The following is a 14,434-nucleotide window of genomic DNA, read 5'->3' as shown; positions in this document are numbered from 1 at the left end:
TGGTAAAATGGGTTTCATGTGTTAAAGTGTCATTCTCTGCTCTAGCAGTTAACTCAATAAAGGTATTTTGGCACTTCTCCCTAGGATGAGCTTTCAATAATTTCATATTAGTCTACAAAAATAATAAAAATTCACTGTAAATTGCTGTGTCATCTGAACAGATGAAATTTTGCCCCTCAGTGATCATATATGGAAGTATTTTGATGGACCAAAATGGAGAGTTTTCATAAAAAACACCACTGACATACTTTAACATGTTGGAATTGCATTCTTACACCTTCTTACAGTTACTGTCTCTAACACCACAGTTCAATCCAAAAATCATAATTTAATTAATAGGTACTTAAAACAGATGAGGACAAATAATGCAGTCATTTCCTTTATGTTCTTTTGGATTCAAACCTCAAATTTTTCCCTTCATTGGTTTTTCTGGATTAAATGCCACATATTGATAACCTATGAATGGAAAAATTGCTTTTGCTTTTACACCTTGTCAGTACATCACTTGAAACTATTGGCAGATGAAAAATAATGGAAGAAGTAGAAAGAGTGAAAACTGTTATTTGAAGATTAAGAATAGATTGAAGATAAAGAGAAAGAATAATATGCCGAAGGTAACATCATTTATCAGATGGTAGATTTTATCAAGGTAAGGACTGCTGTCAAAAGACAGTATTTCAGCAAGGAAAGATGCAGGAAGGAGAGAAAAGGTAAAGAAGTTCAATCTCAATTGTTAATTTCAGTTCAAAAAATTACAGGTGTCCCAGGTTTTGTAACATTCTCGGATGAAGTATATATTCAGCATTTATATTTGTATATAGGGCCTAATGATAAGGTCCAACATGTCAATCTGAACTGAACTCTGCTACAACATGGTAAGCAGCACATGACCCTGGGAGCAGGCAAATCCCTCCTGGGACTGCATTCAGATGCAATAGACCTCATGGCTTATATTTAAAAGTCTCATCTAGACTTTAAGGGATTCATCTCAACATAGTTTTAACCCACTTAACCTGTGCAAGACACGTGCTTGTGTTCCCTCCTGGGAAGGACACATCCCTGCACTCACCACAGAGGCAGCACCGCAGACCCTCAGACAAGGTCACTGCTTTTCCCTGTCCAGCCCTCGGTGTGATGAATCCTACCCTCAGAAGCCACAATTCAGCTTTGCATGTTGTGAGATTGCCTATTCTTTTTTCCTTAAATTCAGGCTTCTTTCAGAATACCCCTAAAGTTTCTTGCTTCCAAACCTGGCCCATGGCATTTTAGGCTGGCTCTGTGCTGATCACTAAGCACAGCACAGCAGTGATTTGTCTGACCAGCCAGCCCTCCCAGCAGAGGAGACACATCCAAAGTGTTTGCTGTGCCATGATTCTCACTTCAACACCTCCAGAAACAGTAATATTGTACATTTATTCAGCACCTAGTTGAGAAAAGCGCATCTCTAATAACCACCAAAATACAAAGGCAGTCAGATGTTAGCGTTCTTCTTTCCACCCCTTTATCTCAAACTGCTCTAAAGATGCTTTATAAACCATGCTGAGGAATGGAGGGTCAACCACGGAAAAAAAAAAATGCAAGATAGGCTGTTTTATTTCTTCCTTCCTGAGAAGAGAGCAGCTTCCATTGAAGCGGGGAAACAGAAAATGAACATCTGAGGCAGTCATGCAAAATTTCAGACAGAGTGTGATTCTGTTTAATCACCTTCCATTTCCTCTTCACTCTTTAACTAAATAATAAATATGGAGTGGGTTTTTTCATTACCATGTAAGCCATAACTGGTCCTGGAGAAAATACAAAAATAAGGGGTGAGCCTTGAAATCAGTGGGTTTCACCGATTTTAAATACAAGGCACCTGTGTACATTTCTAATCTAATAATTAATAATCCAGCACCTTTTTATCTTAGGAACTCTCAGGAGTAATTTCCACATCTGAGTGTAGCACACATCGTAAATCCACTCCAAATGATTTTTAAATTTGTCCTTTCCAATTCCGGCTTGAATTGACATTTTGTTCTGGTTGAAGTGGCATCCACAGACACCTTCTCCCCTGCAATTAGCTGAGATTAAGCAGTTGGAGAACCAGCACAGCAAAGATCAGAAGTGCTTATAGTCACTGATGCTTTGATCGTACTGAACAGCAGAACAGCAGTAGGCTGTAGTTTGTGACTTTAAAATGCATAAATAAATACATTTCTGAGACTGCTTTAAAATTATCCATAGCAGGCTGTGCCAGAAAGTGGACTGCATTTTTTACTGCTGTCATGCAGCTTATGTGCTGGAGTCTGTCTGCAGTTTCAGTGCAAAACTCACAGAGCCTCATCTTTTCCTTTGTTCAATATTTATATCTTCCTGTGCTACTTAACAACACGCTAAAAAACAACTCAGTGTGTTCCAACTGCGGATCTGGATTTATTTAATCATTGGCAATCTGAAAGTGTTCAGAGCTTTGGGTTATTAGTGTTTTATATAAATGCCACAGATAATCTTTTGGAGCATGCGTGCCAACTATCCCAGCGATGTGAGCAGTCTGAGACAGGCAGTACTGCACAAGGTTTTAATCACACCCTATTTGTTGAATTTAATAGCAGCTGAGCAGCTAAAACCCCTTATCAGAACTGTGGAAGTGTATGCTGGGGTGAGTGGACACTGGCCACAGCTGCCTGAATCCTATCAGCCAACGCCCTCTGCTCGGATGCACCCTGAGCAGAGCGTGCATGACAGGGAGTAAAGTTTGACACATGGCTGAGTTAATATGATAATTCAGAAACTGAGATGATCAGTGCACTTGCACATACTTCCTTGATGCTTTTAAAAACTTTATTGTTCAGTTTTTGGTACTTGCAGGCCAGGCCCAGAATGCTGTAAGAACCACCATACATGGAGTACTTTGGCTTTTATACTTCCTTTGGTCCTGAGGGAAACTGAGAAGACCAGATAGACAAATGAAAAATTAAATAAGCAGACCCCCCCCATCAAATTCACAGAAGTCTTTCAGATTCCTCTCCCCAAAAATTTTTGGCTTTAAATTCTCCAAGTGCTCAAAAGTTGTTTGCAGGGCTGCTGCTATTTCTTCTCCTGAACTGGTTCCTCGCCTCTGTCAGCATATTGTGGGATGCTTTGCCCCTCACTTAGGTAACATTTATATAGTGAAATCAAAGTTATGTAAATGATGGGCTGCTCATATTATACTGCAATGAGTAGAATTCCCTAGCAGTTACATGTCCTTTTTCATGTATGTGAAATGTGTCTGTATCAACATGGTGAACTGCCCAAAAAAGAGAGCAATCTAGGACATCAAGGCAGCTACAGGGGAGGGTCAGAGCAGGAGTGAGGAAGTGAGAGGAATGTATAGCAAGAGAAAATATTTTTCTTTTAAAAAAATGGAGAAAGAAACACTAAAAATTCATTTTATCCTGGGGGATTTCCAGCAGGCAGACTCCTGTGGTAGATCTTTACTGAAAGAATAGCATCTGTTTTTCATAAATAGTTGTTGAGCAGTACCTTTAAATGAATTTGCATAAGAAGGAAGCATCATTATCTTCATTATACCTGTGGGAAAGCTTAGGAAAAGAGAACTGATTTGCTTAAAGTCAAACTTTCTACCAGACAAAACAGCAATAGCCTCTTGAGTCACTCTTCACTGCTTCCCTGGCAGAGATCTAGCTCTGCCCTGCCATCGGTTCGCAGGATGTGCAGACAAAGGCAAAGTGGTTGTGTTATACATTTCTCACTCTTGCTCAGCCAGATGTGTTTGCTAAGCAGAAGTGATCACTCTCTACTTTTGTTGTCCAAATTTCATGCTACCTTTTCGAAGACTCTGTGGTTTAATAATAAAAAATGCTGCTCACCACTGTTTCAAGTTTTTAAAAAATGTTTCCCCACGGAGTCTCAAGAAAAATATGGACCAGTTCCCAGATAGCTAATTCTGTCCAAAGAGCATCCTCTGAATGATACTGCAGTAAGCACCCCAGACAAGAGGGATATAGAAAGGATCAACACACACGGCCATGAAAGTGATTTCCTGACAGTGTTGGCACAACCAGGAATTTTGAGAGTAGAGGGATCTAAGACATTTGTGAGACTTTGGCGTTTTTGCTTACTGATTTTTTTATTTGCCCATTGGTTCTTCCCAGTTTACCTCATAACTGAACTTTGAAAATCCACAATACTTCAAGTCTTGTGGTTACTGCAACGTCTCAGTTTGTAAGGTACTCTCTGACAGCTGGGCACAAGGCCCCTCCACATCCCCTACTGGGACATGGCTGCTGATGGAGATAGCAGTGCAACAACAACTCTTCCTCAAACTCAGATCCCATAGCAGCACAAACAAACCCAACAGTATCTGCAAATATTTTGGAAATGATGGAGCCTGAGTTTAGGTGGAAAGCAGTTTGGGCCATGGCCAACCAATCTATTTGATATCTGGTCCAGCCCCCTACTGGCACGCACACCCCCATCTTAAATTTAAAAAAATCAGGAAGGAAGTGAAGAGGCAATGATCAACTGGTGGGGGCCCTGCTGCCCATCTGCTGGCAGGTCACAGCTGATTCTGCTGTTCTACATATGTTTGCTGCCTCTGCTAATCCCAACAGGCTGAAGCAATTTATTTTTCCATTCCCTTTTTGCAAACCATCCATTGGCAGCAGCCAAAGTCAATCCATTGCTTCCATCAGAGCTCACAGCACAGACAATAGCCATACAAAGCAAAGACAGTACAAAGATGACAGAGGGAAGGAGTGGGTGGCTGGGGATCATGCACAGAGACACCTGCTCGTAGCCAGAGGTTCCATCAGCCCCCTCTGACACACCGGTGTTACTCAGTGCCAGGAATGCAGGCAGCCCCGTGGGCCACCGAGGAGCATCACCTTTAGCTGAGGAGCATCACCTTCACATGCAGAAACCTTCTGGTACAGCTGAGGGGGAAGGCATGGAAAAATACACTGAACGGCTGGAAATATGGGCAAAAGCCTCAGGTCTGTAGAAGCAGATCTCCTTTTCCTCAAGCACACAGAAAAGGCCATCATGTACTGTCTTGCATTATTTTCCTTTGGGCTAGAGGGAAACTGAAAGGTCTGCTTCAGGGAGAAGTTGTCCTCCAGTGAAATCCTCTGAGGCTAAGGTGGTGAGCAGAGCCATTGAATTTCCTCACTGTTCCTTGCTGTTCTCTTAAAATCCAAATACCCAGGGGTAAAGTAGCAGTGTAAGGAGGGTAAGAGTGATTTTGATCATGAACTTCAGTTTTTCTCTTTTCATAAAAATGAAGGTGAAGTGCTTTTGAAATGTCATTATCTTCTGTACTTACTGCATATCTGCAGGACTCAGTTCCTTGCAGAGCAGGACAAGTGCATAAGCTGCCCTGTGACATCCCAGAGGTAGCTGCCTTGCACTCAAATATATAATATCACTGAAGTGATAAAAGGTATGACACAAGGCAGGAGGGTACATCATTTCAGGTAGACTGCAGAAGGTATTTCAGCGAGCAGTGAATAACTAGCAAGTTTTGATTTGCTTTTGATCCAGAGTATAAGCCTTTAGCTTTTCAGAATTTTCAAAGAAATTTTGTGATAAAAAATCAAAACCTCAGTTCTGAAATTATTCAGGAAATGTCACTGATTATCGCAGTGGAGTATTGGGCTGGTTGGCATCATACAGCTGAGTCTTTGATGGCACTCATTGAACCAAGCTTTTCCAAATATTACCCCATCACAGATCACTCCTAAACCAAGAAATTGTACTGATTCTTTAAAAAACAAAGCTTCTCTGTTCTTTTTAAACATATAAGGGAAATAGAAGGGGAATGTGAGTTCTGCATGTGCTGTGTGTAAGTTTTAACTGATGTGAAAAGACAACCATGCTAGGGAGCACCTTCTTTTCTGCACTGTGCTGCTTTCATGGGCCGTAATCTCATCTAATTTTGCATCCAGTTTAAAGGACCTCCACAAGTGGTTCTGCAAATGCAAGCTATGGCATGAACACAGTCTCTCAGGTTCTCTCTAAAAAATATTTCATTACTGTCACTCCTGTGTTTATTTTGCCCAGTGAACAGCAGCAAGCACATAGTGAGAAAATACCGTGGGCACCTCCGAACAAAGATCGAGTCTGGGGAAGGAACCATACCTGTCCGGTGTCACAACGCAGCTCAGACGTGGGACGGGGTGTTGCTGGGAGAGCAGCTCATCACCATGTCCTGTACAGACAAAATCGCCAGGTACGTGACACATAATACAAAAGTCTTTACATGCGGAAATGAAGTTTGATGCCAAAGAGGACTGTGGAGACTGGTGGGGAATATCTAGCAGGTGCTGACAAGCCCTGTGGAAACAAAAACCTCCTTTGTATGCAAAAACAGACCATATAAACAGGACGGAATGTAAATAGGACATTTTCCCAAATTCTCTGTGGGTCGTTAGTCGCTTATTACAGTGTGACAAAAATATAAACTGTCTTTGCAGCTTTTTTTGCCAATAGAATTTCACTGTGCAAATAAAATACGTCCAACTCTGCGGTTCTTGGATCATTTACCCCAAAACTTGCAAACCAACTATCACACAGATAAACGTAGCTCGTTTGTACCCAACTGGATAAAGTGTCCTAAAAGCTGCTAGGAATATTTCTACTATTTCAAATGTCATTGCAGAACTCTCATGTCACAGCCCCCTCTGCAAGTTTCTGTTCTGTCCTGTAAATACAACACATATTTATGTAAATAATTTCCATACAATAAATATTTCATAATTATTCGATGGTGGCACATAAAATGTAGATACATTCACCATTGTCAACTTAGGATGTTAGCTAATGGTAAATGATGGCTATCATAAACCGAAATAAAAGTGTGTGCTCCTGGATGCTTACTTATTGCACTATTAGTATATATCTATACATGCATGCATACTTATGCTCATAATTATATACATATTAAGTGCAGTAGCCATAGATGTTTACATGATCTACATGTAAAATATATCAAATTATAGCTACAAAAATGTAAATGCTATGATCAAATTCTCTGCTGAAATATCACGCCTAAGAATTCAGTTAAATCATATCAGCCAAGAATTTGGCCCAATTACTAAAGGTCAATATAAACATAAACTTTTAAAAAAGTATAAATCTTTTGTTTAATGCAAATGCATAAATTCTGCTCTTTGCTTTAACTGGATGACCTACTGAAGCTAAATTAGTCTGTCGGCTTAGCAATGCCTGCCATTTTGGCATAAAAATGTAGGAGCAAATCAACAAATGGAAATACTACCACAATCACAAAATCCACCCTCTGCTAAGTGTAATCATCACAACTGTTATGTTTAAATGAAGGATAAAGAGCTACTTCTGCTGTAATGTTTTCATTTATTCATAAGGAGATAACAGGAAACCCAAACTGTATTCAGTGGATGTCCTGCACTGGATTTAAGTGCAGCTGGGTTTTCCAAATTCAGAATCATATGGACTCAAAAAACTAAACAAATTTAAGTTCAAGAACAGAAATACTGCATTCTCTGTGGTTTTGAATTACATTAGCTAGTGAATTATATATCAGCTTTGCAAACACTAATACATTTGCTATTGATGGGGATGGTGACAATAATGCACAGTCTCAGGAGCTGGGTTTTCTCCAAGCACATCTGCTAAGAACTTTCAGTGAATCCTTTCCTTGTTGCCACGCATCTGAACAGTATTAAAGCTGTGAAGAAAAAAAGAATCTGCACAAAGATTTTGCAAGATAAAAAAAAAATCTCACAGCTCTCATCATTAATATTATTATTTCATAATTGTACAAATTACTGCAATTTTTATTATTTATTTGCACTGTAATTCAAATGAGCTTGGATTTGTCTTAAACCAAAAGACTTATTATTATTCCCTGCTTCTAACAGCAAATGTTTACTCTCACCAGTAAGGGCCAGTTAAAAAGAGGCTGAGAAGAGAGGATACGCCATCTGCATTATGCTTTATCCGAAATTTCAGTTTAACACATTAAATGCCATCTATGATAATTTTTTACCATTAGTATCCTCACCTGTAAGGGGGAGAAATCAAAAATTTCTTCATTTGGCCTTTGTATCAGCACATACATGACTGTTTTCTGCCTTCTTTACCTCTGGTAATAGAAAGTGCAGGCAGGAAAGGAGTTCAGTGGACAAAGAGATTGCTGTGTAAGGACCTTTTTCCTTCTCCTGAAGAGATCAATAGTTGGCTTCTGTGCCACACTTCAGACACCAAATATTTGCCCTACCACGTAGGTAGCTGACTCTTCAAATGTCTGCAGGATAGAGGAGTCTGGTTGCACATCATCTGGGCTTGTCTTGCGACGAGAAAAAAAAGAGATCTCTGAAACTGAAATTCATGTTTGTATAAGTGAGATTTGACTAAAAATCTGGCTTGTATACTTTGGATTTTATTACTTGTAAAAGTCCCTCAGGAGCACTGGGCTATTAGAGAATGCTTCCTCTTGAGAATCTAGCCAGTAGCTGCTAAAATATACATCATCTTGCATTATTTGCAAAGGACATTGCTATCAGAATATCAAAGACCCAAGAACATAGAGAATTACTGAGAAAATCAAATAATATTCTATAAATCACATATCTAACAATTTATGTTCTTTCTTGCTCACAGGATAGCCATAATCACAGAGTAGCTTAATCAGATTTATTTGTTATTCAAAGACATTTAGCAATTTTTATTACTATCACCATGAGTTCGAGAGAATTTGATGCTTGATATGCATTATTTGTGTTCTGTGGTTTTGTTGATACAGGCTGGTATCATACCTGTTCTCTCACTGAATTAAAGCACAAACCCTTCTGGTATGAATAGTCATGTTATTTGGCTCAGGCAGGGAATTACAAGGTGAAATTCTGTGGCTGCATTATAAAGGAGGTCAGACTAGATCTTGGTAGTTTCTTCTGGCTTTAAAACCTATGCATTTATATGTGTAAAATTAAATTTTGGGCTCTGTGAACCCTAAGAGAGCGTCAGATTTACACTCACAACTGCTGTGAGTCTCACAGTGCAGCTGAAGTGAGTTCAGCCTTTCAGTGCCATAGAATTTAGTATTAAACCACATTCTTTAGACCCATATTTCATTAATTACGCTAACACCTTTGACCTCCATTTTCCTCTGTAATGTATACATTTGTGAAAAAGCAGCAATAACATAGGAAAAATAATTTTGAAAATTATTATCTGGGGGTAAATTTATGTCATTTAACATTTTCTTGATGCTAATCATAACCTATATTAAAATCTTTATGTCAACAGAGACATTACAGCCCTAGGGGAGTTTAGGCTTTTTGTGACAACAAACCCATTCAATGGGCCAAATTAAACCTCCTTTCATCTCCGTGTCTCACACTAAGGATGGACGCAGGAGCAGTTCATACCTTGCTTATTAGAAGGTCAGTGCAAGGTTAATGCTGCTGTTGCTGATGAAGTCTCTGCAGTTGCTATTTGGGAGCAGACAAATGTTTGAAGGAAAATTTTCATATGCACAGGCATACACACACACAAGCACACGCATCTAGGGGGGAAAAATAGACGTCTCTAGAGCTCAGACGCTGATCCTCTTTGAAGATCTAAACAATCTAAACACAATAACCAAACACTAGGAAGCAGCAGCACTACATTCTTTCTCTGATCCTCCAAAACTTTCAGGACTGATTTGTGCACAGGTTTCTGCCAGCTTTAGGGGTGGCACGTGCAGCACATCGTGGGGTCTCAGGGACAGTGGCTCTCTGTGTACCCTTCAGTGACATAGTCTCCAGATACACAAAGCCTGCCCATCTCTGAGCCTCTCCTCCCTGCTGCACAGCCATGCTGGCTTCCCACAGCACACAGTGTGTATGTGTATGCCAGATTTGCAGGTGACAGTTCACACAGTCAAATGTTTGCATACATAAAATAATAATTTCCAAATGTCTCCACTTCTTATTCCTAAATCAGAAGAAATATGAAAGACTGGACAAAATATCAAAGAACTTTGCACTTCTTCTAATTCCATCACCCCTGTTGACTGCTTGTAGATGAAATTCAGTCTGTCACAGAGTAGAGAAACCATTTTCCCTTCCATATGCTTTGTGCTCTGACTCAGAGGAATACTGTCTGAGCTTCAGGCTGGTCTCCTTCCACCATGGCTCATCCTCTAGGCCCACCATGCCCTGAATTTGACAACACACATCTCCATTCTGTATAAACTTTCCTGTTCTGTGCTCATCTATTTATTATTTATTCATCTCATCACCAGCACCTGGGTCCCTTCTTCTTCCATGCAGAAAACTGGAGAAATTCCCTCTCCCAGTGTCAAGCAACCCAAAACAGCAAGTGGTTCTCCTCTGCGTAGCTGTACAGAAAGGTTTAGTGATTGCCATTGCCCGTGGTTTGGTACGGAATTGCAGAAGTGCTGGGAGCACACAGACAAGGCCACTACAGCTCTCCACAGCACAGCAGACCCATGGCACAAACAGGAATTTCCAGGTCCCATGTCACCACATCAACTCCACTACCATGCGTGCAAATTATTTTGAGGATCTTGGTGCAAGTATTTAGCACTAAGGATTAATCTAAAAATTAGTTCTTGTCTGGGTGTCCCAGAGTTCTGCATTGCACTGCTCTTACCCAAACCTTCTTCCTTGATAGACCTTAGCAAGGGGACTGGCAACCTCATGCTATGGTCAGGGCAGAGCACATTCACATTCACTGGATGTCTAGCTGGTGTATTCACTTTGGAGAGAGGCCAGCCTTCTGTGCAGCAAACTTGCATCTTACACACTAGCAGTGTGTAAACTTATTTGTAAATGCATGAAAAGTGACATTTGTCCTCTTTCAAAAGACCCCTGACAGCATGCAGGCTGAGGAATGTGCTTTGTGTATTGCAGGATTTGAAGGGAACTATCCTCCCAAACACTGTCTTTATACAGCAGATAAAAGCCAGGATTCAGTGTTTATTTTGTAAGCTCCGGCCTTAAAATTGTTGTCTTACTACCACTTCTCAAAAGGTCACCTTTAAAAGACTGTGTATTTTCTTGCCACCAGGTTAATGGTCATCCACTTCCTCGTACCACACAAAAAAAAGTGACATTAAGCCCGGAAGTCAAATAAGACCTTGAACATCTAAATTATACCTCACCTACAAAACAAAACAAACAGTAACAATGGACCTCCAAACTTTGCCTTACAGCATGAGCAGTCTATCCAAGTCCCATGGCTAAGGTTTGTGGATTATTTGAACCCACAAGCTAGAGAATAGGAAGGAATTTTTCTTGAGAATATATTCAGAGTATGGCAAGGTAATGTAGCCTTAAGGCACCGTTTCAGGAGTTAGCAGTGGGAGTCTGAAGTAACATTTTATAAGATGAGTTGAGTACATTAAGCTGTATTTAAATGTAGCATATAAAAATGCAAGACTAGAAGTCAGTGTTAGAAACTGGCATTCTTAGATCTATTTTAGTGTTAGCCTGTCGACCAGAGCCATTGTTAACAGAAGGCTGAGCCTGACAAGGTAACTTAAGAAAAGCTACTTCAAAGGCTGCATATTAATGCAAATGAAAATCAATTAACACAGCTAGATCTTCAATTAGAGATGATTTGTGCCCATAGTTTGTAATTTTCTCTCTTAACCCCTTTCTGTGTGACTGAGAGTTCAATTTCAATCTTTCACCAAAAGGTATGTTCCAGAAAACATATATAAACCACCCACTGTTAAAATACAGATCAAAAACTAATGCACTAGTTCCAGTTTCCAAACCAATAATAGCTAAATGGTCATATAAATAGGAACACCACAGGTGTTCTGCTGAGCACAGGCCACCCTGAATAACAATTTTTGTTGTGTGAAGCATAGCTGGAAATATTGGTAATAGAGATTGTGGTACAGGAGGTTAACAACACACCAAGTGGATAAGACTTAAAGCTCTTAATAATGACCAAAAAAAAAAAGTATTTTAGAAAAAGCCTTAACAAAATAAGCTTTGAAATTCATCAGTAGTGCTTTTTAATGGGCAAGGTTTCCAAAGGTCCCAAGGAAACACTTCAGCTGGACACAGTTCCCTGAGATGTTTTGAAGCCTTGTGTGAATTTCTCCACATTTCAGTTTCAAAGGGGTTTGAGGGCAGGAGCATGTCAGCCTTCAGCTCTGAGTAACTCTATGTGCAAACCAATGCTAGAAACACCACCAAAGGGATTCCAGGTGTCACACCATGTCTCAGCAATGGGCAAGGAACCACATGCTGACCTGAGGAAGGCTGCAGCCCTCTGCACCCCCACCGGTTTGCCTCCAAACCCCTTCCTCATTAATGTTATCATCCATATTTCTATTGGTCCCAGGGAGGGGGTGTAGACAGATTCAGCATGTAGAGGCTGTGCTGTGGTTCTGGCGTGGGGGCACATTTCCCTGCACACCTCACTGGTGGTCCGAAGCTGTCAGGAACATGGGAGCTGGGAGGGGCTGCTATGGGGTCTCACCCCCACCCGCTCTGCATCCAGGATTTGGGGAGCACGGCATTTAATTAAAGAAAGGCTGCTTGCTCTGGGACACCTCCCAGCTTGTCGCTGGCATTTCTGTGATTGACAAACAGGCAAAAATATATTTATTCAAGGATTATCTATATTGAAAACTGGACGCGGGATTTTGTCTTTGTAAACAGTGCAGTAATATCTACTGTTTGAACAAAAGGAAGGCTATACTTTCCTTCCATTTAAAGCACAAAAAGCTCTCCTATTTGAGTGAAAAGGGAAGACATTCTGTTTTATTGATCCAGCTTGCTGAAGATTTGGGGTTTTTTTAATAAGATCTGTGACTAAGGGAGCAGTGGGTTGATTTTCACTTTATTGGAAAGGTTATTACAAAGCACATAGCATATAAGTTATTAGAGAGATGTGTGTCCTTGAAAACAGCCCTTAAAATCTTGAACAATTAGGAAAATTCAGAATGATCCAGCATATTTCCTCATAGCGAGAAAAGTCACTTTGATATATTGAGGACCCAAAATGTAACACTGCATTGCTTTGAATAATAATTTTATTTTGAAAAGCCACATTTGAAGAGAGTACTTTGTTACAGATGGGAACACAGCTACTTTCATGGACCTAAATTAGACTACAGAGAAATAGCTCCTTCAAAATTAATACCCTTATTGATAGTTTCATTGTTGCTCAGATGGACCTTTCTCTATCATCTACCTATAAAAAATCCCATAGCTGTTCATATATCAAAGGACATCAGCCACATGTGTTGGTCAAGGGATGAACAATACAAAGGATTATAAAAGACATTCCCCCAAATATTTGTCAGTAAAATCTATTGTTTACGCACAATACTGGACTGGCTGCCCTCCAAGGTAGGCCTTTTTAACCACAGAACAGCAGCAGAATGAGAAACTGAAAATTTCCCCCATCATTAATGTGCTTTTTCTGTGCTCTGATGGTCAACAGCAGCAGTGCCAGGGTCTGGTTTTGGCCAGCTCAGCACAGGATCTCACCTTTCCTAGAACTTGTGCTGACTTAGTGGGACTCACACATGCTCAGGGCTGTTTTCCAGAGAGAAGCAACTGTCTAAACACTTTGACAAACCTGGGCTAGATTTGGAGGCAAAGCTCTTTCTCTGCTTCTTCATCCCTTTTCTCTGATTGAATGCTGCTAAACCAGCACCGTGTTGAACTGGGAAGTGGCCACTGTACAGGTGGCCATCACCCTCATCCCCTTTTACACCACCACCATGCTGATGCTGGACATCAGCCTTGGCATAGCTCAAGAAGACCCAGCAAGCAGTCCCTATCAAATATTGCCTTCTCACTGTCAGCACATTTCCTGATTTCTCTGTCCTTCCAACCTTGGGATGGTGTCTGATATTGGGACAGTCTCTTTGTGCACCACATTCTACCCATCAGGTACTACTTGCTTTTGTGCTCTGAAGTCTTTGTTAAATTTCTTCTTCCTCATTTTTTTAGTCTGGTTCCTCTGTCCAGTTTATCTTGGAGTCAAACTTATACCCTGGAGTCAAAACCCACTGTGTGTGATACAGAAGCTTCATCACCCCCTTCACCTGCCTGTGCCTTCTTTTGGAATGGGAAAACAGAATTGTCTCAAGGAACAACTATTTTGTCCAGAAGCCATGAACTCTTGCAGACTTCAGCAAATCATGCTGCCTTTCTGCCCTGATTCCTCAGGGCTTAAAAATGAGGCTTTACCTTACAGCAGCACCGCAAGGATTAATTCATGTTTATGGAATGCTTTCAATACATAGTGGGTGACCTGATCATGCTTATATTATGATTTCCAACAATGTAATTCCATTGACATTTGAATGGCTTTTTACACTAGGATGAATATGCCCAGAATTAGGCAAAGAAATATGTCTAAAGAAAAAGCAGGTTCCTTGTGAAGAATTTAAATTAAATAATCATTATAACCTTCTAATTTATAATCTGAACAC

The 14,434-nt window shown here is 40.4% G+C and overlaps 1 protein-coding gene across 1 annotated transcript in view; it reads left to right on the top strand.

The window, feature by feature from the left end:
- The window catches only part of ADARB2 (adenosine deaminase, RNA specific B2 (inactive)), a 303,731-nt gene that overhangs the window by 277,573 nt on the left and 11,724 nt on the right, over positions 1 to 14,434 (top strand). The window contains exon 7 of the mRNA XM_017819415.1: positions 6,043 to 6,211. Coding sequence (XP_017674904.1) covers positions 6,043 to 6,211 — 169 coding nt within the window. The remainder of the gene's footprint in view (positions 1 to 6,042; positions 6,212 to 14,434) is intronic.

The sequence above is a fragment of the Lepidothrix coronata genome, unplaced genomic scaffold (assembly GCF_001604755.1).
Source record: "Lepidothrix coronata isolate B3197 unplaced genomic scaffold, Lepidothrix_coronata-1.0 Scaffold74, whole genome shotgun sequence".
NCBI classification, from domain to species: domain Eukaryota; kingdom Metazoa; phylum Chordata; class Aves; order Passeriformes; family Pipridae; genus Lepidothrix; species Lepidothrix coronata.
This window is presented reverse-complemented; position numbering and strand designations above follow the sequence as displayed.